The sequence below is a fragment of the Crocodylus siamensis genome, chromosome 10 (genome assembly GCF_052110815.1).
Source record: "Crocodylus siamensis isolate JL-2025a chromosome 10, ASM5211081v1, whole genome shotgun sequence".
Classification (NCBI taxonomy): domain Eukaryota; kingdom Metazoa; phylum Chordata; order Crocodylia; family Crocodylidae; genus Crocodylus; species Crocodylus siamensis.
The window spans coordinates 61,406,820-61,427,875 of NC_143404.1; the positions used below are offsets into that span (position 1 = coordinate 61,406,820).

General features: G+C 43.3%; 1 protein-coding gene across 5 annotated transcripts in view; it reads right to left on the reverse strand.

Moving 5' to 3' along the window:
• The window catches only part of NFATC2 (nuclear factor of activated T cells 2), a 125,183-nt gene that overhangs the window by 89,986 nt on the left and 14,141 nt on the right, over window positions 1–21,056 (reverse strand). For 3 of the 5 annotated variants that reach the window (XM_090020851.1, XM_090020849.1, XM_090020850.1), the window contains exons 2-3: window positions 14,934–15,957; window positions 13,675–13,843 (exon numbers count right to left, since the gene is read on the reverse strand). In XM_090020851.1, the coding sequence (XP_089876977.1) occupies window positions 13,675–13,843; window positions 14,934–15,838 (1,074 nt within the window). In that variant the 5' untranslated portion in view covers window positions 15,839–15,957. The remainder of the gene's footprint in view (window positions 1–13,674; window positions 13,844–14,933; window positions 15,958–21,056) is intronic. The other 2 variants (XM_090020852.1, XM_090020854.1) reach the window with 1 other exon arrangement.

Below are 21,056 nucleotides of genomic sequence, written 5' to 3' on the forward strand. Positions count from 1 at the left end.
CTTTGAGAATAATACAGTGGTGATTCAGATAGACGTTTATCAGCCTTTAGCAAAAAATGGGAAAACAGGACTCTGTTGGCAACATTTAATTAGAAGCAAATACAAAGCTGTGTGAGAAATCATTTCCTCCTACTGCTTCCCTTTTCCTGCTGTATTCAAGAAGATAAGAAAACACTTAAAAGTTCTCTCCTAGGCTTGCAAGGAGTGGCAAAGGATTGCAGCTTGCAGCTCCCACCCATTCAAGCAGGGCCTGCATGCCTGCTAAAATCCTCTCATCGCTTCAGAAACCTCGAGGGATTGTTGAGTTAAGCCCCTGATTCTCAACCAGGCTGCAAGGAGATCCTCTGAAGGGTGATGAAGTGTGAGGAGATAAGCAGGTGGGAGGAGGTAAGCCCTGGCTCTGGTTCTTCCTGCCCCGCCACTCTCCTGTCCCTAGTGCCCAACACCTCTTCAAGAAGGGAAGCACCAAAATAAATTAGCAGGGGTGCCCCTTAATTAAAACAAAAAAAGAAAAGCTATGGAGGGGATGCCTTGAGTCTGATGAGAGATGCCTTGAGTCTAAAAGGTTGAGAACCACCGACAGGCTCTCAAAGTTTTTGACACTGAGCTCGTTTCCCATTTAGAGTCTTTATTGTCCAGAAAACTACTTTTCACATAGCTTCACACTCTAAGGCAGGACAGAGGAGACCACATGAAGATGTGCTTACTTCAGTACATCCTGCTTGCCACTAACATTTAATTTTTCACCTGGGTGGAGGAACTTCACACTTGCTGTTAAATCACCTGCTCACCACTGGTTCTCTTACGCTGCGGTGATTACCAGGATTTCCGCAAGGCGTTCTCCAAAAATGCTCCAAAGAAAACTGAAAACCTCGTTCTATTGTCCCAGCGGGACTGGGATATCAATAGCTGTCAATAAACACAAGAGGCCTCTTCCAGACACCGTATCATATAGCAGCCGGCCTGCCTGTTTTAGTTAAACTTGACATCAAGCAATAAAAAGGAAACTTGTCACATGTTTTTGTTCAATGCAATGTAGCTGAGACGCTGCAAGAGAACACAAGCCAGAAATATTTCCCCTGTTCTTTTTACTACTTACTGAAGCCGCCCCAGTAGGCCTCAAAAGATGATCTTCTGAACATCTGATTCTGCTAAATGGTAATTTTTTATGATGTTCAGTTTTGAAAGTTTCTTATTTTGGGGACATTTCTGTAAAAATTCCAAGGGCCTGAATCTCATTTACTCTCATGCTTCATAGTGTAAATGGAAATCAGGTCCCAGTGTTTAAATGGGATTTCTGTTTTCTAAAAACAGTATCTGATTCGGCAGGAGATCTGAAGAGGAGGCAACGTAAAAAAGCAATTGAGAGCCAGATCTAGGGTTCTTTGGCTGGCTCCTTGGCAATAATAAATTTACTTGTAATCCTGAGGCCAAGTCCTTTCATCTCTCTGTGCCTCAGTTTCCCTGTTTCTATAAAACTGAGAAAATATTGAGTCCTATAATTAACATTTTCAGGATACATTAAACACATCTGTGAAAAGGTCCTATTAAAATACAGTATATGTGGTATTACTATTTGTTATATGAAGGTATAGGAGATGCCATGGAGTGCTATGTACTGCTCAGGATCAGTACTTCTTTCCAGTATCTGAGCTCCGAAAAAGCTTCGCACAGCCCTATTAGTCTCCAGTAAAACACAATGGGCTAAATCCTACTCCACTTATTAGGCTCCTACGTAGACTTAGATGCCCCAATGCAATCTTATTCTACTCTGCTCAAATCTTAGAAAACCTGTTAATGAAAACAAAAGACTCAGTGGGTCCTCGTCTCCTCACTGTATTTCCGTGATTTAGACTCAAAGCTAGACTGAACACTGTACTGTACAAGTAAAAGAGGTTAATAGCTTGTCTTGTACTTGAACAACATGATACAGGATCTCACTTAGGTGCTCAATCCTTGGAATAGGATCGAGCCTAAAAGATCTGTTGCAATATCATTGATTTCAGGGACATACCTGGCTTGTCATGATATCACTATGCATCAGTTATTAGCTTCCCAGCAATAAGAGCAGAGCATGGGAACTGTCTCTCTTGAGTACAGAAAGAATGAGCAAATTTTCAGTTTCTCATTAACACCTCACTACCAACTTCCTTTGCATTCTTCATTTCAGTCATCCTCACAGGCAGAGCTGCAATGAGGCTTCAAATATCCCACATCCAATGGGCATGATTTGGTTTACTAATTGTTTTCGCAGTACCTAGATCCTCTGCCCAGCAATTCAGATGTGGAACAAAGAACGAGCGAAAACAAGGGCTGAAATGAGGTGAGGAAGGATGTAGGTTGCAAATGTTCTCTCGGAGCCACTCAGTTTTGTTGTATGCACATCAGTTCAGTTTAATTCTTTGAAAGAATTCAGATTAATTCATGTACTGGGGGTGACAAAGGATTTTAGGAGCAGTTATTTAAAAAAAAAAGGCTTCTTGGGGAAAAAAGTGCAGTGAAATGTTTTGCTAAGCTGATTAATAATAGGGGGAGCTGAACAGGATCTTTACCTCCATTACCGTCTACTGGTGTTTTTGATCACATCAAGATATGAAAACAAAAGGTGAAGGCTGATTTGATTCCATTTAGCAACTTTGAGTCATTTTTATAAATCCTGTTCTACAGGACTTCTCACTGTATATCTATGCTCCTTTTCAGGAGCCCAGCACTGGTTAGTGCTCTTGCCTAGGACTCCAGTGATTCAACCCTTTATTCCAGCAGTATTTGTGTGTACTTGGGCGAGTCACTTGCTGAAATACCTTTAAAAATCTGGTTGTATCTAAGGATGTCAAGCTTTCAATTCCCACTGAATATCCAACTCCCAACAGTTTCATTTTCATATCGAATCTGAGTCATGCAGGTGGGAAACCAACACATTTGGGGTTTATGGGGGGGGAGATCTGTATTTCAATATTGTTTTCAAAGAAAAGCCAAGGTCCTTTCAGAACTGACAACCAAAAGGCATGTGAGATCTTCTCCCTTAAGGTCCACTTCAGAAGAACCAAAGGCAGTCTGGCTACCAAGGTGGGACATGGGAGACCCAGGTTCAAGCTCTTTCTCTGAATCCGGCAGATCTGACTTAATTGTATTATACTTAACTCAATTATCGTGATCACTAATTGTATTAAAAGACTGGGAGCTTGGCTATGCAGGGAAGTTTGTGCGAAGGGTGTAAATGTACAGCATGCTTCCCAGACTCCACAGGGCATTCAGTGCTTGGTAAATGGGAGGTGGTTTACTCCGCTTTCAAAGTGGACTGAGCTTTGTTACCGAAGGGGTCTGTTAGCATGCACACGGAGAGTTTGTGTGGTGTGCTACAGCCGTATAAATTCATGTTCTAACTTACTAAACACTAGTTTCCCCATGTAGACTAGCCCTATTATACCCACTGGACAACTCCTAATTCAGAGCAGAAACTTGAACCTGGCTCTTACATGCACCAGGCAAATGCCCTATCAAGGAGGTTATTCAAGGTGGGTCTCTTCCCACTGCCTTCCTCTCAGCTTCCCACTAAAATTAAGGTCCCAGTTAGTGGTGATACTTATTTTTGGCTTAAATGACTTGACAAACTTTTGACTCACCTTCTCATCTCTAGGGTTAGATACCTGGGAACTTGTGAAAATCCTACTATGTACCCTTCTTCAGCTTTAGGTCTTCAAAGACTAAATACAGTCCTCTGACCTTTAGTCTCTGGTTCCTCACCTGTAAGATGGGATAATGGTATTCGCCTTCCTCGCAGGGGTGTGGTAATACTTCCTGTATTGTCGGTAAAGCTCTCAGAATCTGCAGAAAGACTCCAAGGCAGATAGGGCACGTCTACATGAGACATTTACTACAGACTTGACCAATCAGCTACACGGTAAAGTCTCAGCATCTACATGTGCATCCTTATTAGGCCACAATAAGCTAATAAACACCGCCGTAGGATAGTCAATACAAGTACAATCCTATGGCGGCATTATTTACTACGCTGCAATGCACATGTAGATGCTGATGGAGCTGGCAGGGGCATGAGGGTGCTTCAGTGCAGGAGCTACCTTCTGGCTAGCTCTGCACTGTAGCATCCTTGTGCCCCAGCCAGTCCCTCCACAGCACGTTCAGCTGGGGCAGAGCAGCCCTGGGCTGGCAGGCTGACCCCCCAGGCCTCCCGCCAGCTGGGGCTGCTCTGACCTGGCTCAACATGCTGCGGTCCTGGGTGCACATTCAAGCACAGCACCCAGGAGCAATAAGCTCCAGCACAAACTGTGCTGGAATTTGTTCAGGGAAATTACCTGCATGTGTAGACTTGCCCATCGATTCCTAGATTTGCAGGGCAGAAGGGGTCACATTGATCACCTAGCCTGACCTCCAGGATAACTAAGGACAAATAAATTCATCCAGCAATTTCTGCATCAAGCCCATAACTTCTGTTTGAGCCAGAGTGTGTTTTACAAATATTTACCTGGACTCAACTCGAAGAATTTAAGAGATGATGGATCCATCACATCCATATATAATTTCTCCCAGTGGTTCTTCCCTCACTGTCATCCAATAGATTCCTTCCCCCGACTACTACTGAAGAAAGCATATGTACTACTGGATGAGCCTGCACTTCTCTTCTTCAGTGTTGTTTGATTGTGATTCTTATACTAACATGCCCTTGATAAAAGCCATTTTCAGGCTTCAAGTAGGTTTTCCTGCACTGACCCTGATTTGTCTTTAATTCTATTTCTCCTTTGACTCCAACATCCCCTCATTTCATTCATTCTGCTGGATGGGGAAACTGTATGGGACACTCACTAGCAATAAATAATACTCCGTGAAACTAACTGTAATAACAAATGGACTAATATACCCTTTCAAGAATTTTTTTTAACAGAGTCTTTCAAATGAACCAAAAATAGAATCCATATTTTCAGAACTGCATAACTATGACTGCTGTCACCCCCAGCACTGGCTGGACCCTGCCTACAAACGATCAGTTCAGGGCCTTAGGCATCAGCTGTATGCAGTTTTAATTGCAAAAACTCTCTCAGTAATTCTCCATGTAAATTAGGCCAGGGGCCCACTGGACATGTAGTTCTGAGCATCTGGCTGTATTTTTTTCCAAGAAAATTTCAAAAAAGGCTTAGAGGGCATAACTAGGGCTACTGCTTGTTAGAAAGGCAAAGCAGGCAAAAATCAGAACTTTGCGAGGAGAGCCAACAGCATGAGTGTGCTTCACTGGCTTCAGGAGAGTATGTACTCTCAAATGCTAAGGAAATATTAAGTAGACAACTTGATGCCAGAAGCCTTGCTCTTACCGAATGGTACCTGCCATTAAAAAGTGATATAAAAGTAGAAGACAGGGAGTGGGGGTAAAAGCAGAGAATCCTAATGGGAAAAACCTAATGCAACTGTGCTTGTCATATGCAAGACACCTACTTGTGGCTGCCTACTTTTGAATTCAGCGGAATTAGGTCTATAAGCAAGTCCTATGCAGAGTGAGTTTGAATTGTATCAAGCTCACAGTCCATTTTTGGCCTTGTAACTGAGTTTCTGGTCTTACTAATAGCCCTAAAAGAATTAGCTAAACGTTAGAAGTTACTTACATGCAAAAGTCAGGGCCCTACGGGGAAGTCAAAGCTAGAAAACAATGTAGTCTTTGACTCTGAAACCACAAAAGAACACCCATGGAAGGATTCTTGCTTATAAAAAGAAAGTGAAAAGTAAGTTTGTTAATATAAAGCTAACTTCTAAGTGGGGGGTTGTAGCTTCTTTTAATTAAAAAAAAAAATTAAAAAGCAACAGCAGCAGTAATCACATCTATAATTTAAAAAGTTAAAAATGAGGAGAGAGAAAGTGGTGGTTGGGTGAGCTATATTGACTCGAATGAGTCCTTCTCAAACATTTTCACTTTCTTCCTTCAGCTTTTTTAATATAGAATCGTTGCTGTACATAAGCATACATTATACTACAGGCTCTGGCAGGAAAAATAACAGACTGTACTTCACTAATACCTATCTTTTTAGGATTTGGGGCTTTGTCTGGGAGTTATAATAGTTATTTTTAAACCAATACAGTTAAAGCAGTATAGTCTCTCATGCAGCTAAGATTATACTGGTCTGAAAATATGTTTTAATAGTTTACCTGCTTGCTTTCCCTTATAGAAAAAGCTTTATCTCAACAAAGCACCTCTATATGGTTCTGTAACGATCTGCTTCTCTGTTTTAGTTAGGGTGGTAAGGTAGGACAGATGAGGCCTCAACCTCACAGCACCCGACCAAGGCTTGTATTATTAAAGCCACTTTACAGGTGGGGATCATGTGCAATGGTTTGCCCTGGACATGTGCAGATCCAGAAAGGAAAATGCAGGCCATCTGTCCATCTCCTCCCAATAATTTGCTATAAACACCTGAGGCCCTTTAAAACAGCTTATTTTAAAGTTATGCTGCAAGGTTTACATGATTTAGAAGCTTCAACAGGTGGTTCAGTAACTTAAACACTCTTGAAAATCCCACTCCGAAACAACACTGTTGATTAGGAATGGAAGAAAAACTAAGCTCATTTTACAGTGTAAGTGAGGGGACAAGCAAGAGAGGGAGAAAAAAAATGATATCAACCACTTGCATTATGCTTGTCATCCAAAAAACATCCCAGTTCTTAAAAGTAATCAAATATGCTGGGGGACAGATTTACTGAGATGACAGCATAAAGGATGTAAGGAGTCATGAGAACGAATAAAGATTAAAGGTATGAGAAAATGTTAACTCCTTTCAGGGGATTTTGCATATGGACAAGGGGCAGAGCAAGTTCACAAGTAGAGAAATTTAAAGTAGCAGAAGCGGTTTGCAGTTACTTCTCAGAATTGTGTTGAACAAAATAATTTTTCCTGAGACTTGTCATTTTGTTGCAAAAATACTGTATTCTGATTCAAGAGAATTAACACAAAGCTATAGGCTCATTTAAATCCTCAAGTCCTTTTAATAGAGCTTAAATGATCTGTAACGTCCATAAGCTTTTGTTGTTTTTCCCATGGTGAATTTAATTCTAAATCAAGGTTCCAGTTTTGGAAACGAACAGGTCTTTCCTCCTGGAAAACTCTGAACCAAAACATTCACAAACGTTGTTGTTTTTGCTATAATGAATGAAGATCGCTTTCCCAGTTTCTCCCCTATTTTCCCCTCCTGTCTCAAAAATGAGCAACACGGGGTCTATTAGAAAAGTTTCCTGTGGGCACCAAGAGAAAAGGAGAAAGAAAAGGAAAAACCCAGCTTGCCCTATTCATGACCTCTCTACGCTGCACAGTCAGCTTCCTCAGATAACTTTAATGTTGAAGTAGCAATACTGCTCTCATGGGTGTAGCAGTTCTTAAACAGACTATTTTTGATCCCTGAATGACCCCAGACAAGCACTGAAACTTCCCTTAGCTTCAGCTCCCCATCTGTAAGGCAGGAATAATTCTGTTTCTTTAACTCCCTCTTTTTCATCCGCTTTGTCTAATTAAATTATGGCAGGGACAGTCTCTTATTTTGAATGTGGACAGTAGCACATGGCGAAAGAGGGTGGTCTCTGTGCTGGGGATATTATATACAGCAATATTTTGTCCCTGTTTCTCAGCTGTTCAGTCTTAATCGGTCCTGAGAGGAGCTTGGAAGAAGCAGACCAAGTTGTCTGCCACCTCCTTTCATGCACGTGCAAGTGTGCCAATGGGTAAGGATATCACTTTATGCAAGCTTTAACCTTTGGCTTCACACAGGCTTTTTCTTCCTCTTTCAGAGACCTAATGCCATACGTATAAACGTCCCAGTTCAGTGCTCTCAGGGCTCTGGCTTTATCAAACAGACTATTGTTCTGCCACGCTGGGAGTGCAAAACTGGTGCAGTCTCCTCTGGCCAGAGGCTCCTCTGCAAAGTGCACCAAACATCAGGGCTAAACACGTGAAGAAGAGGAAGCAGCATCAGAGTGATAAACCACAAGATAAGGCCAGAGGATATGAGATCTGCTGCTTTGTAGCTTCAGAGTACCCAAAAAAGCAACTTGTATGCAAAAAGAGATTTCCAAAATAAATGAATAAAAGGGCAAGTCAACATCTTTTGAGCGCTGCAAAAGCCCAACAGACACCATTTTACGTAAGTGTCTCTCCTTACAGGAACATTTGGAGGATAAGGCAGATCCACACAGGGTTAAAAATTTAATACCTTCATATAAAGGAGACAAATCCATCCCTGCTGTAACTTTGCTGACTTCAGCTTCTCATAGGAGGAAGAAGCTTGGCATGTTGCATTTCAGCTTAATCCAGACAGCTGGAAAGATTATTGTGTAGGACCAGACTCAGAGGTGCTAAGCCCTCTAAGGAAACCCAATATAGGCTTTTCTTTTATCTATCAGGACAAGGGAGTTTGCAAGTCTGACGGACAACAGCAGCCCCACTGACAACCAGGCAAACAGCACCAACTCTGTGATGTGTCTTGAGAGGGTCCTTGTCAAATGCTGGGTTTTATTAACCATTACTGAAGTGTCTACACAAGACATTTACTGCACAGTAGACTAAGTAGCTGCACAGAAATGTGGCATGTCCATCCATGTGCCTCTATTAAACTTGAGTAAATGAATTTACTCCACAGCAGGATACTACTTGTAAATACAAGTACTATCTTCTAGGGCTGCGCAAAGTTTCAGTCCCCAATTCGATTCGGCGGAAATTCGGCCCAATTCAGTGGCTGAATCTCTGAATCCGAATTGAATCACAAGACCCTTTAACTTCTCCGAATCGAACTGGAAGCCTCTGAATCGATTCAGAGAGATTTGGCGATTCGGACATAGACGCGCATAAACATGTGTTTTCTACGTACCTCTAGGTAGCAGGTGGCTCATGAATGCTGTGATGGTGGAGTGGATGGAGCATCCCACAGACGCACGGGGGGCTCCCCAGTGCGCTCGGCAGCAGACCTAAAAGTGGACCAGAGGCACTCCCGGTCCACTTTGGGGTCTGCTGGGGAACACGCTGTAGGGCCCCTCTCACACAACCCGGCTTAGTAACTAGTGCCTCCTGGTGCCCTCTGCGGCCGATCGCCGAGCTGGAGGAGCGCAGGACAGGCCCCCCAGCGTGCTCCCCAGCAGACCTGGAAGTGGACCGGAAGTACTTCTGGGTTTACCACCAAGTATGTGGAGGGCCTCCTGCATGCCACGTGCCCCAGCACTGCAGCCTTCACAAGCCACACCAGGTACCTTGAGGTATGCAGCAAAACATTTAAAACTGTGTCTATGTCCAAATAGCTGATTCTCTGAATCAGCATCAAATCTTCAGATTCGGATTCGGCTGAATCGAATCAGGGACAGTGAGCCGAATCAAATCACTGTCCCTGATTCGGGCCGAATCTGAACCCAAATCGAATAGGACCTGCTTCGCGCACACCTACTATTCTCCAACAGAGTAAAACACTCCAAAGCAGCAAATGTGTAGATACTGTCCTGGCTGGCTGGGGCATGAGGATTTTTCAGTGCAGGGGCTGCCTGCTAGCTAGCCCCATGCTGAAGCACCTTCATGCCCCAGCCTGCCCCTCTGCAGCACACTGAGCCGGGGGGGAGCAGCCCCAGGCTAGCAGGCTGACCCCCAGCATCCCCTGCCAGTCAGGGCTGTTCTGACCTGGCTGCAGTCCTGGGCACATGTGTAAATGCATGCCCGGGAGCAATAAGCTGTGGTGAGATAAACATGAGAGTTTATTGCATTGCATTAATGCATTGTACTGCACATGTAGTCACGCCCGCTAAAAATCCTGATTTGATTTGGATTCTGACTCTTGGCCACTGAATTGGGCTGAATCTCCATCAAACTGAATCAGGGACAAAAGTTTTGCACAGCCCCAGTGATTGGTCATGTATCTCATATGTCAGGGGAAGGCAAAATGCAGCCCGTGGGCAAAATGCGGCCCACCAGGCCATTCTATCCAGCCCACAGGGTCCCTAAAAAATTTTGAAAATTAATATTTATCTGCCCAGGGCTGCCTGTCACGCGGCCCTCGATGGCTTGCCAAAACTCAGTAAGTGGCTCTCCACCCAAAATAATTGCCCGCCCCTGTCATATGTCCATTTGGAAACTGTAAATATGGAAACTACACCAAACACAAGATTGCTATTCTTCGCCCTGTACCTCTTATGCATGTCATTACAGCCAGTTGAAATAAGTAAATTTATTCACGTAGCAAAGGGCTTGAGCCTTCAAGTTCCAATCCAGTAAAATAATTAAGCATGGGCACCTCGGTAGATCAGTGAAGAAAGTGGGCTTGTTTCCAGGCTTTGAGTTGAACAAAAGCATAAACGTTTTGCTGGATCAACCCAAGGGGGAAAAAAACAAAACAAAATAAAAACAATTTACAGCTGGAGTCTACAGGATGCTAAGTATTAAGGACAGGTCTGTAAAATCTAGCTCTAACTTTGCTATATTTGTATCATTTCCACATAGTACTATTATGTACAGTAGCGCCTTCAAACCCCAGACAAATGTGTGTCCTTGCCTTATGAAAAAGATTAATTGAAACCACGAGAAAATAAATTAGATAACTAAAAAAAATGCAAGTCATCACTGATAACATGCTCAGCCATCATTTTATGCAAAGTTTTGAATTGTGCAGATGATGATGGTCCACTGTACAAGGATATTATTTACAGTAGGATGTTATAGCTCATCTGCTACCTTTGTGCTAGACCAAATTCTAGTGAATTGATGGGGCAAATTTTGCATTTATCCATGGATTTCAGTAGACTAATGTCCCTTTCCACCAGTGTAAAGGAGATTGGAATTGGGTCTTTATATACTAGGTAAAACCAATAGATTTTCTATGATGACATCATCCCAAATTTCAAGTCAGTTCCTGCCTTAAAACCATTCACCTTTTCTCCATGAAACAACACACCAGTAACCAGTTTTCAGTCCATTTACAACTTTATAGGGCCTTTGTGCATGCCACAAAATTAGCCTTTAAAGTGGCTTACATGCCCTTTTTGCACCACTTTAATGGCACTGCAGTTTACACTGGTCGGCAGTGTATTGCACTTTAATGGTGAAGCTGTTTACACTGTCGGCAGCATATTGCACGTTAAATGACTTCGGGACGTAGCAAAATAAAACAACTCCAAGGCGTTTTAGTTTGCTCCCTAACAAAGTGCAACAGCTGCGGAGGGAAGCACTGGGCCCTGTGGAGCTCAGGGGCTGTGCAGGCAGCCCGTGCAGGCAAGCTCCACTGAAGGAAAAATTTAAAAAAACCCAAAAAACTGTGAGCCTGATCTTTTTTTTTTTTTCTTCCCTCCCCGGAGCCTGCCTGAGCTATGTGGGGGCCCAGTGCTTCCCTCCACGGCTGTTGGGGGGCTGGTGCTACCCTCCGTGTCTGCGGTGCCCCCGGGGACTTCCCGTGCCAGGTGCCCGGGGGTGGCTGATGCCTGGGGGGTACCGCCACCATTTGGGAAGCACCAGTCCCCCTGCAGCCCAGGGACTGCTCAGCTCGCTGGCAACTTGCCCTGCCTCCCCTGACACTGGAGAGGTAGGTAAGGATCAGGCTTAACCCTTGTGTACACACCACGGAGGTTTACTTCGGTTTAATTCTCCCTGCATCGAAGCGGTGTTTTTAAAAGCCCACCGCTTCAAATGAGGGAGCATTAAACCGAAGTAAACCCCCATGGCATACAAGCAGCCATACAGACCGAACTTCTCCTCGAAACCAACCTCATCACTATATATTTAAGTTATCGTCCTCGCCCCTTATCTCATTCCAGTTATTGCCAATGAATACAGATTTCCTTTTGGCATCATACATCCAAGATAAAAAAAAAGAAATTGTTACAACTAAAGACAAATGGAATTACATAAATGACATGATTTGGTTTATGCTCAGCCAGTTGTACATATACACACAAGGCAAGAGATGTACTGATGCGTGTACTGAGATTCCTCTGTCCCTAGAATCAATACCTGCCTGCTTAGGTAGTATTAGGGTTGGCTACCCACTTAGGGACTGAAAGAAGAGGGACAGATAGAAAGAAAGTCAAGGGGAAAAAATGATTCAGGACAATGAACTACTCATGAGAAAGAGAAATTCAAAGAGGAAAAAAATAGCCTAGTTAGTGGACTGCCTTCTACAGGGTATCCATTTGTAATCATTGAGCTTTTTGTAAATTAGGTCATAGCCTTCCAACTACATAAGAAAAGGTATGGGGACAGATTCTCCTCTGCCCTACTCAGATGAGAACCAAGAGTAACCACAACGAAGGTAAGGTGTAATGACAAGGTGAGAAGAGAGTAAGATTTAAGCAGGGGAAAGGAAAGAGTTGACATTAGAAGGTGAAACCCAACTGCTTTGGGAAATAACAGAAGAAATCATTTTCAAGTTTTCAAAACCTTAACTGCACCCACAATTTCCCAATTCTACCTGAAATGAATTCAAGTGAGTTTTGAACAGTTCACTGTTAATCCTTGAGAACTGCAGTTGAACATATGCACGACCCTAAATCCAACTCCTGTTAAAGCTAAGGGAAGTTTCATAATTTCATAGTTAGTAGGGTTGGAAGGGACCTGAGCAGATCATCAAGTCCGACCCCCTGCCATGGCAGGAAAGAGTACTGGGGTCAAACGACCCCAGCAAGGTGTACATCCAGCCTCCTCTTAAAGCCCCCCAGGGTAGGAGCCAGCACCACTTCCCTTGGACATTGGTTCCAGATCCTAGCAGCCCTGACAGTGAAGGAGCGCCTCCTGATATCTAGCCTAAATCTCCCCTCTGCCAGCTCATTATTCCTGGTCACTCCTGGTAGTGCTCGAGGGAACAGGGACTCCCCCAATGCCTGCTGGTCCCCTCTGACTAGTTTGTAACAGGCCACTAGGTCCCCCCTCAGCCTTCTCTTGTGGAGGCTGAACAGGTTCAGGTCCCGTAGCCTCTCCTCATAGGGCCTGCCCTGCTGCCCCCTGATCATGCGAGTGGCCTCCTCTGGACCCTCTCATGTTGTCCGCATCCCTCCTGAAGTGCGGCGCCCAGAACTGGTTATTGTTTCAGCCTTTTATTTGACTTTAGAGGGAACTGAACGAGCCTCATATTTCATTGTCAGAAATAAAAGGGCTCTAAGGGTCAGGTACATTCAGAAGTATGTTTAGCACAAGTTTGTTCTACAAAGTCCACATATGCCAGAGGAACTGCGGATTTGAAAGCTTTGCTGGTTGCCAGTAAAAAGGCAAAATAATCCAGATCCAGAAAGATCATTCACGCTACACCAGACACTTAATTGGCTTCTGAGGTTCAAAACTACATATTTAAAAAAAAGACACAAAAGAAATAAAATGACACAAAAGAGACTATTATAAGCTCACAGGGATCCAACAGGAACACAGAATGGTTGGCCATTTCAAGACAGAATCTGATCTCCAGGGAACCTTAATGTGATTTGTAATCAAGAAAATTTGGCATAAACTTTGGCTGTACCTCTTATCTTTCACACATTTCTCCAGACTGAATCTTCAAACCTTTTGACATTCACCTCCACTCACCTTCAGAGACTTCACACATGATTACAAGGGTCTCAGTATTCACACACATTCCCCTCATGCAGGCTTCTTTCCAAATAAGATTTAAAAAAAAAAAAATGAATTAACCCCTGCTTCAACGTTTCACTGATGCTCAGATCTCTTACCTGGACCACGGGATGGCCCCCTGTTGGTGCTTTGACTGCTCCTCGACTCCCCTCGGTCTCATAGTGCGCACGATGATGGGGCTTTGGCTGAACTTCAATCCGCAGGTCATAAGAGCCAGACTGACTGGAAAGCGGCCACTCCAGAGGTGGGAGGGATGCAACAGGTACACTAGACAGGAAGAAATTAAGCAGTTTAAATCTCTGAAATGGAGGGTACTCAGAAAAGGGCTACAGGCTTTCAGTATGCATAGAGCACACGGTTGAACTCTTGGCCCTGCTGAAGTCACCGGAAATTGCCGGATTAGAACTTTGCTTTGCAAAATTCAGGGTAGGCAAATCCTTCTGAGTCACGCTCCGAGCAAAAAACAAAGTAGCTCCCTAATAAATAATATGTGGAAGAGTGTGTATTATTTCAGGCGTTTACAGCCATATATCCTCCACATTTATCTTAGACCTTCATCACCACTGAAGAAGTAAGTTAGGATTACTTATATAACAAATCACATATATCTCCTTAAAAGGTTATTAAACAAACAATGTCCCCCCCGCCCCCCAAAGCTGTGTTTTATTAATGGTGATGAAAGAGAAGTTTTAGTAGTTTGGGGTCAAATGGAATATCTAAATTTGACCTAAAATAACATGATTCTTTTTGAATTAAAGTACTCGGGGGATTTTTTTTTTAAAATAAAATTGAAGACTTTTTTAAAATGGAAAGTAATTTTCAATTAAAAAACAAACAAACCCGAAGAACCTTTGAGTCAGCTTTTAAAATGATTTAAAAAACAAATTGGTCCTGCAGCATAATTAGTTTAGCAAACCGAGATGAGGAGATGAGTTTGCCACAAGATGCAGGTTCAGCCACACCATGATTTTTGCCAGAGAAAAAAGTTTAAGGTAAAAAAAACAAAACAAAACACCCCCCCTCCCTTAAGCCAGCCCTAGGATTATAGTTATTCAGCACCATAAACCCATAATTACCAATAACTAAGCTCCGTCCTGCAGCATGATCTTTCACACGGGGATCAGCACCAATGAACCACACTGCACATTTCATTGTGGGGCTTTAAACTGTCAGGCTGAGCCAGCGAACTTACATGTGTGAGAGATCATGCATGGTGCAAATTCCACGCAGCACTTTCACTAGTAAAGCTAAGCTCCCTGTAGCACACCTTAGAGCCACACTGCAAATCTGTTAAGATTTGAAAACAGCCAATGAAGGTAATGGGCAAAAACGGACAAGCAGGAAACGTCCAACATACCTGCAGATGGGTATGGCAGGCACCAGTTGCTTTGGCCAAGATGGAGGTACTAACAAAATGGATTCAGGGGCTGAGTTTCTCCTCTCCTCCTGATCGCAAGGCCCAGGATAGTCAACCGTCTGAAAGATGTGACATGGAAGGCTGTTTTTGTGAGAAGGCACTGATGAGGGATCAGAGCTGGTTTTCCAAATTTTTGTAGGAATACCACAAGAAGGGTCTGTGCTGAGGCTGTTCATAGCATCCATGAGACTCGACGAGCTGGGCAGCTGGGTGTAAGTGAGCGTAGAGCTGTCTTCTCTCAAGGTGATGCGAGGAGAGGGTTGGGGAGAGGGGGTCCTTGACTGTCGTGGAGATGTGGAAAGCGGCTGAGTGCTGTAGGGCTCAGTGAAAGAGTGTCTCCGTTTTGCACCTGGTGACGAAGACCTTGAGTTGGGACGGGGTGATGGTGAATGTGGTCCCAAGCAGGTTTCCTCCGTGATGCTTGTTCGTGGTGACATTATTGGAGAGGTTCTAGGAGAATAATGAGTATGGATGTTTTGAAACTGTGGACAAAGGTCATCACTAGGACCATTATTTGGTGAAACACATGGTGATGTGTAAGGAGAGAAATTTGTCTCTGAAATGAAACTTGCAGATGAGCCACTACTAGCGGGGCTCAAACACAGCGGTTCTCTGTAGCCCTCAAAGCCAGGGACAGGCAAGGTAAACCTTGGGCTAGTGGTAGCTGAGTTGGACTGATGCTCTACCAAAAGATCTGTGTCTTTGCTGCGGAAGGGACCCCCTGCATGAATCAGTTCATGAGATGGAGTGATCTCAATCCTAGGGCTCAGAGCAGAGGCCCCTGCAGTGTTTGCAGGGTATGTAGGTGCTGTCCCTATGCTATCTGGCTGTCCATATCTGCCCATGGGATCTGCAGAAAGATTAGGATAAGCCAGGGGGCATGGCTTGAGGCCATAGTCCGAGACATCATAAGCGTATGAAACTCCAGTGGGTGGGCTGTTGGTTTTATGTGGAGTCGGTTCTTCTGGAAAAAGAAGGGTCTCTTTAAGACTATGTTACTACAGAAGCTGAGCAATCATGGATTAGAAAAATGCATATTTATCAAACGGACGTCATCTGGTATTAGGCAAATACTAGATTTTTAAAATTTCTTTATGGAAATTAGCGCTTGTAAACAGGCACTGGATTAATACCAAGGGAAGCTTAAAATCTCAAAACAGCACAGGTAGCAACAGCATAACTTTCTCCACACTTCCCTGACAATCACCTGCTACCTGAGCCTGACCTGTAATGACAACCTACGAGGCTGAGAAAGTAGTTCAGTCTCCATGCCCATGTAAATGTTTGGCCACTCTACTGATGCTAACAGAAGAACCTCAATTCGTTCCAGTGATGGTGGTGGACCAAGACCTTTTCACAAAATTCACAGAACCCCACTTCACAAAAAACAGATTCAAATGGGCCCAAATAAAATCCCACAGATGGAGGCCTGTGGAGATGTAATTTTCTTACATGACAAAAATCCAGATCAAATGTGCTTCATGAAACCAAAGTGTAATACAACTTACACACCACATTGATTCTTAGGTGTAGCAGTTTGCTTGGTTTCACACCACCTCAACCAACTTTGCATGCAAAATGCAAAGAAGGCAGCATCAGCAATGAGAAAATAACTGCACAGTTAATATTTAAAAATTAAAGCAGTAAAGAGATCCAAACCAATACTTGGTCAGGTGTTTTGCTTCAAGTCAAAGAGTATTTTGGCCAAATAGGGATTATAACGCGCTGACAAGAGAGATAAAGGTTCAATCACCCAATTTTTACTCCCTTGAAAAATCTAGATGCTTAAATAATTGCCATTTGATTCAACTGAAGGAGGGTAAGCATTGGATTGCAAAGCACAGCCCTACTTCTATTCAGTTCTGGGCCAATACTGAGCTCTAATGTCAAGAGACACAATTCCAATCCCACAGGCACCTCATCAACCAGTCTCCCCCTGCCAGCATCTGTGAAACAGTTCCTGATAAGCACCCCTGCTAGTGAAAGCAAGCCCCCATATCTTGTACACATGCACTCACACATATAAGCCCCAGTGCTGTTACAGATTCACTACAAATGACCCTTAAAAGCTGAGCAATACTTGCTCATTAAACACAACTGAAAAAAATACAAATATTTTCAAATTTGTCTTCCAGTGAGAGTGGCATGGAACATTTGCGGTGGTGATGATGTGCTTGGCAGCCAGTAGTTGATATTATTTTGTAATTACAGGTTAATTTGCCCTCTTAATTCACCCCAAGGGCAGAAAGCAGCTGGTACTGTCAGCAGATATCTCTTCATTAAAATATTTAATGGTTGTTCCTCCTCATTTGCCTACTCAGTCATGGACAGCACTCCCCACAATAGACTAGTATTTCATATGAAACTTGGCAGTTGCTAAAAAAAGTGAAAGTTTCTCTTCTGCAAAAGCTGTGTGGAGGGAGGAACGTGGTCATTTCATTTCATTTCACACCTGTTTTACTTTTAAAACTGCCCTGATGTTCGAGAGAGTTAATGCCGGGGCAGTTCTGCACAAGCCATCTCTAAACCAGCAATGTTGATTATTTTCCCATTTGGAAGTAGCAGCATTCTCCCAGTAAAAAAGAAAAAGAAAAAAAAAATCGTAAAATGAATTGAGTGTTTGGCAAAATGGGCTCATTTTTAAGATTGTGAAACCTTGTGCATGGGGGGTGGGGAGGAGGGGAACTAGTTTTTACTAGTTCTGCTTTTTTGTTCTGAACATTTTGCACAACTTATAGGATGCTGCATTTAAACAATAGTTTGGCAGGCACTTTTGAATCCCAGAAATTAAGGGAAACTTTCTGCCCCTACCCAGAATTACTATGGGACAGGACCATAGACAAATCATGAAGTCCAGCTTGCAGATTTCTTTAGGCTCCTGTTAGCAATTAATGTATTTCCACACAGCACATGGCTTTTCATAGGGATAACAAATGGGAACTAACTGAACCTTGAGCTGGATAAACATGCACATTCTTGATCTCAGACATTAGAGCTTTGGCATCCACAGAAACAGTCGGGCTGATAACCCAAGCTGTGTGGCATCAGTCCTAGAGACTGATCCCAGCATCACATCATACAAGAACTCATACCCCTCCCTTTACATTTTTGCAGAACATGCCTTCCATTGATTTCAAAAGAATTACTCCCAATCTACACTGATGCAAAGAGGGGAAATAGACAATCAGCCCCAACACTGTGACTCCAGAAACAAAGACTTCTACAATGTCTCAGTAATCCTGGAAGGGCTCTCTGAGATGAACTCTCTCACATCAGTGCACACTGTAGTAACTACATGTTTCATTCAGTTCCTCACTGAAGACATATATGGCCTATACCATAAATACCAAGGCATTAATAATGCCATTGATGGACAGATGATAGCATGATGCGAGTGGTGACAACTGCCAGTCCCAAATTTTCAGCTCTGTTTGTCAAATGGTAGCTTTGAAAGAATCCAGGTATATTTTGAGTGTCTGGGGGAAAGGAAATAAACCTTAATAGATGAGTAATTTTTAAAGTGCAGCTAACAAGAAGCAGATCTCTCCTCCTTTCTCAGGTTTTTCAGATTAGCTTAGATTGCTTTTTAAACATGAGCATTCATGTCTAATTGAATATTAAAGAAAGCAATATTAATACATGGACACTAGTTTACATATTCTCTTTGTGCCCTGAAGTTTTTGTATATTAACCAGCACTTTCATCCCTGCCATTCACATTCACTAAAAGATCAAGCAGAAATATTCATACTGAAGAACAGACACCAAAATGAACTTAGATGAAGAACACTCCTTAGCACATGTTCCAAATCCCTTGGCAGCATGCATCTATGAGGATTGCTCACCCACCACTAACATGGGTGGAACAGAGCAGGCCAACAACTCTATGCATACCACTTTTTGGAGCAAAATATGGAAAATATCTTTAGTTTAACCTACATAGCAAATTATCAGTAGAGGAGGCAGTGTCATTGGAATGTGGCTGAGGGACTAGTCAGAAAACCTCAGCTCTTGTAAAGAGTGCCAGGAGATGCTCAATGACCAAAAATGGCCACAGTCTCAGTATTATGGCTCACGTAAGAAGTGGCATCTCCAGCAGTACAGTGAACTCCCTAGCACCAAGCTGGTGCATTGGCTGACTTGTGACTCAGAGGGAAGGCTGCCATTCACTGAATCATCAGCATGACTTCCTTCAGTACTTTGGTTATTCTTGGAGGTCTCCCGTCCAGATCCCAGCCCTGCTTAGCTTCAAAGATGTAATGAAATCACTGTCCCAGGCTTCATGTTTGTGACATCACAGTCTGTTGCTATAGAAATGATTGTGATGTTACAAACGCAGCATTGTGTCTTTACTGTCTGATGAAAGAGGTGAAGGTTGGTGCAAAGCAGCAGCTCTCCCTCTAAGAATTTAAAGCACTCTTGGTTCAGACTCAGTTTAGCTGTCAGTGAAATGAAGGGGAGTTTTGCCTTGAAATTTCAGCTAGAACTGGACTGGAAATGCCCCCTCCCTTTTTTTTTTTTTTTTTTTTTTAAGTAGTGTTGCCAATTTCCCTAGGACTGCGTCTGGTTTTTTGTAATCTGCTCCAGGAAGAGAGAAGCCCAGACAATACCCCAGTCCCCTGCTTGAGTATCACAGAAGCTTGTTTTTGCAAATCCTGTCTGCCTCCTGACGAGAGGGGAAGTGGGAACAGGACAGAGGAGAGGTTGTTCCTCAATGGGCTGGGCAGGTCATCTGCTTTTCCCTTTCATTCACAGAGGCTAGCAAGACTGCAGAGCATCTCCAACAGATGGTGTAAGAAGTGGCAACATTACTCTGCCCCACCGCCCAAGGGGATGAAGGGCTCGCATCAAATGCTAGCGCAGCTCAGCACAAGCTAGTCATCATTTCTCCCTATGACTGATCCCTCCCCTGCTTACATCTGTACTGCGTGATATGGGTTTGAGCTACAGCAAATGGGGTACTGTACATTGTGCTGTGACAAAGGTATATCGCTGTTATTGGATGAAAGAGAAAAAAGAAGCCAAAATGGTACAGGGATGACAAGTGGCAGGATTTTGAGAGAGAAAGAAAGAGTTAGAGCAGTAGCCCTATACTGCGACAGCCCTACCACTCTCTTCCTGAAAACAGCAAGAGGGTATGAAAGCTCACTGTGCCTCCTTTTAAAAATCACAGATTGCAGAGCTGGAAGGCACCTTGAGATCACCTAGTCCATCCTCTTGACCCAAGGCAGGATTAACTCTCCGTAGACAAATATGTGTCCGGGGTAGTTAGCCTGCTCTAGGAAACCTTCGGCAATACAAATTCCACAGCCTTCAGTGTGATCTGGTGCAATGTTTAGCACACCACAGATTTAGGTTAGATCAAGTCTAGCAATTTAAGCACATTAGCCAAATCCTGTTCCTGGTGGACTTGAAGAAGAGTTCAACTAACTTTACCCTTTGCAGTAAACTTTTACACTTTTGAAGCCTACTTTATCTTCCTTTATCTCCCTTCTTTAAACTAAAAACAACCTAAATCTCTCAAATCTCTCTTATCTTGCAGGGACATAACTATGCAGCTAATGAACCTGTTGAAGGCTGTTTTTGAGCGATGAGGTTGATTGCAAAGTTGTATGTATAAGCCTCAAAGGTCCAACTAAGAATCCAAACTTAGTTTTTCCTGCATATCCAAACCCCATACCTCCAGGGCTTTTATCTGCTTTACACTCCTGCTTTGCATCCTAAAAGGAAAGCTGCAAGCTCCTGAACAAGGACTGCTTTCTCTGTAGCTAGTTTGAACATCACCCACACCACAATAGGGTCCTGATCCTCTTTCTGAGCTACCATAGTCAAGAAGATGGGAATATGTTTCATATATCCAAAACTGCAAAGAAGCCTCTGGCAGCTGGACAAACTCCCTAGATCCTGGCTCGCTTAAAATAGCACCACCAGTATTTAATTCAAAGAAGACTTTGAGAAAAGCTACACATAAAAACTGGCAAAGTAAATTTAACATTTAAAGCACTCAACTCCCTTTTTCAGCACTCTCCTGACATCAAGGAGGCAGATAAGGGACATCAGACCC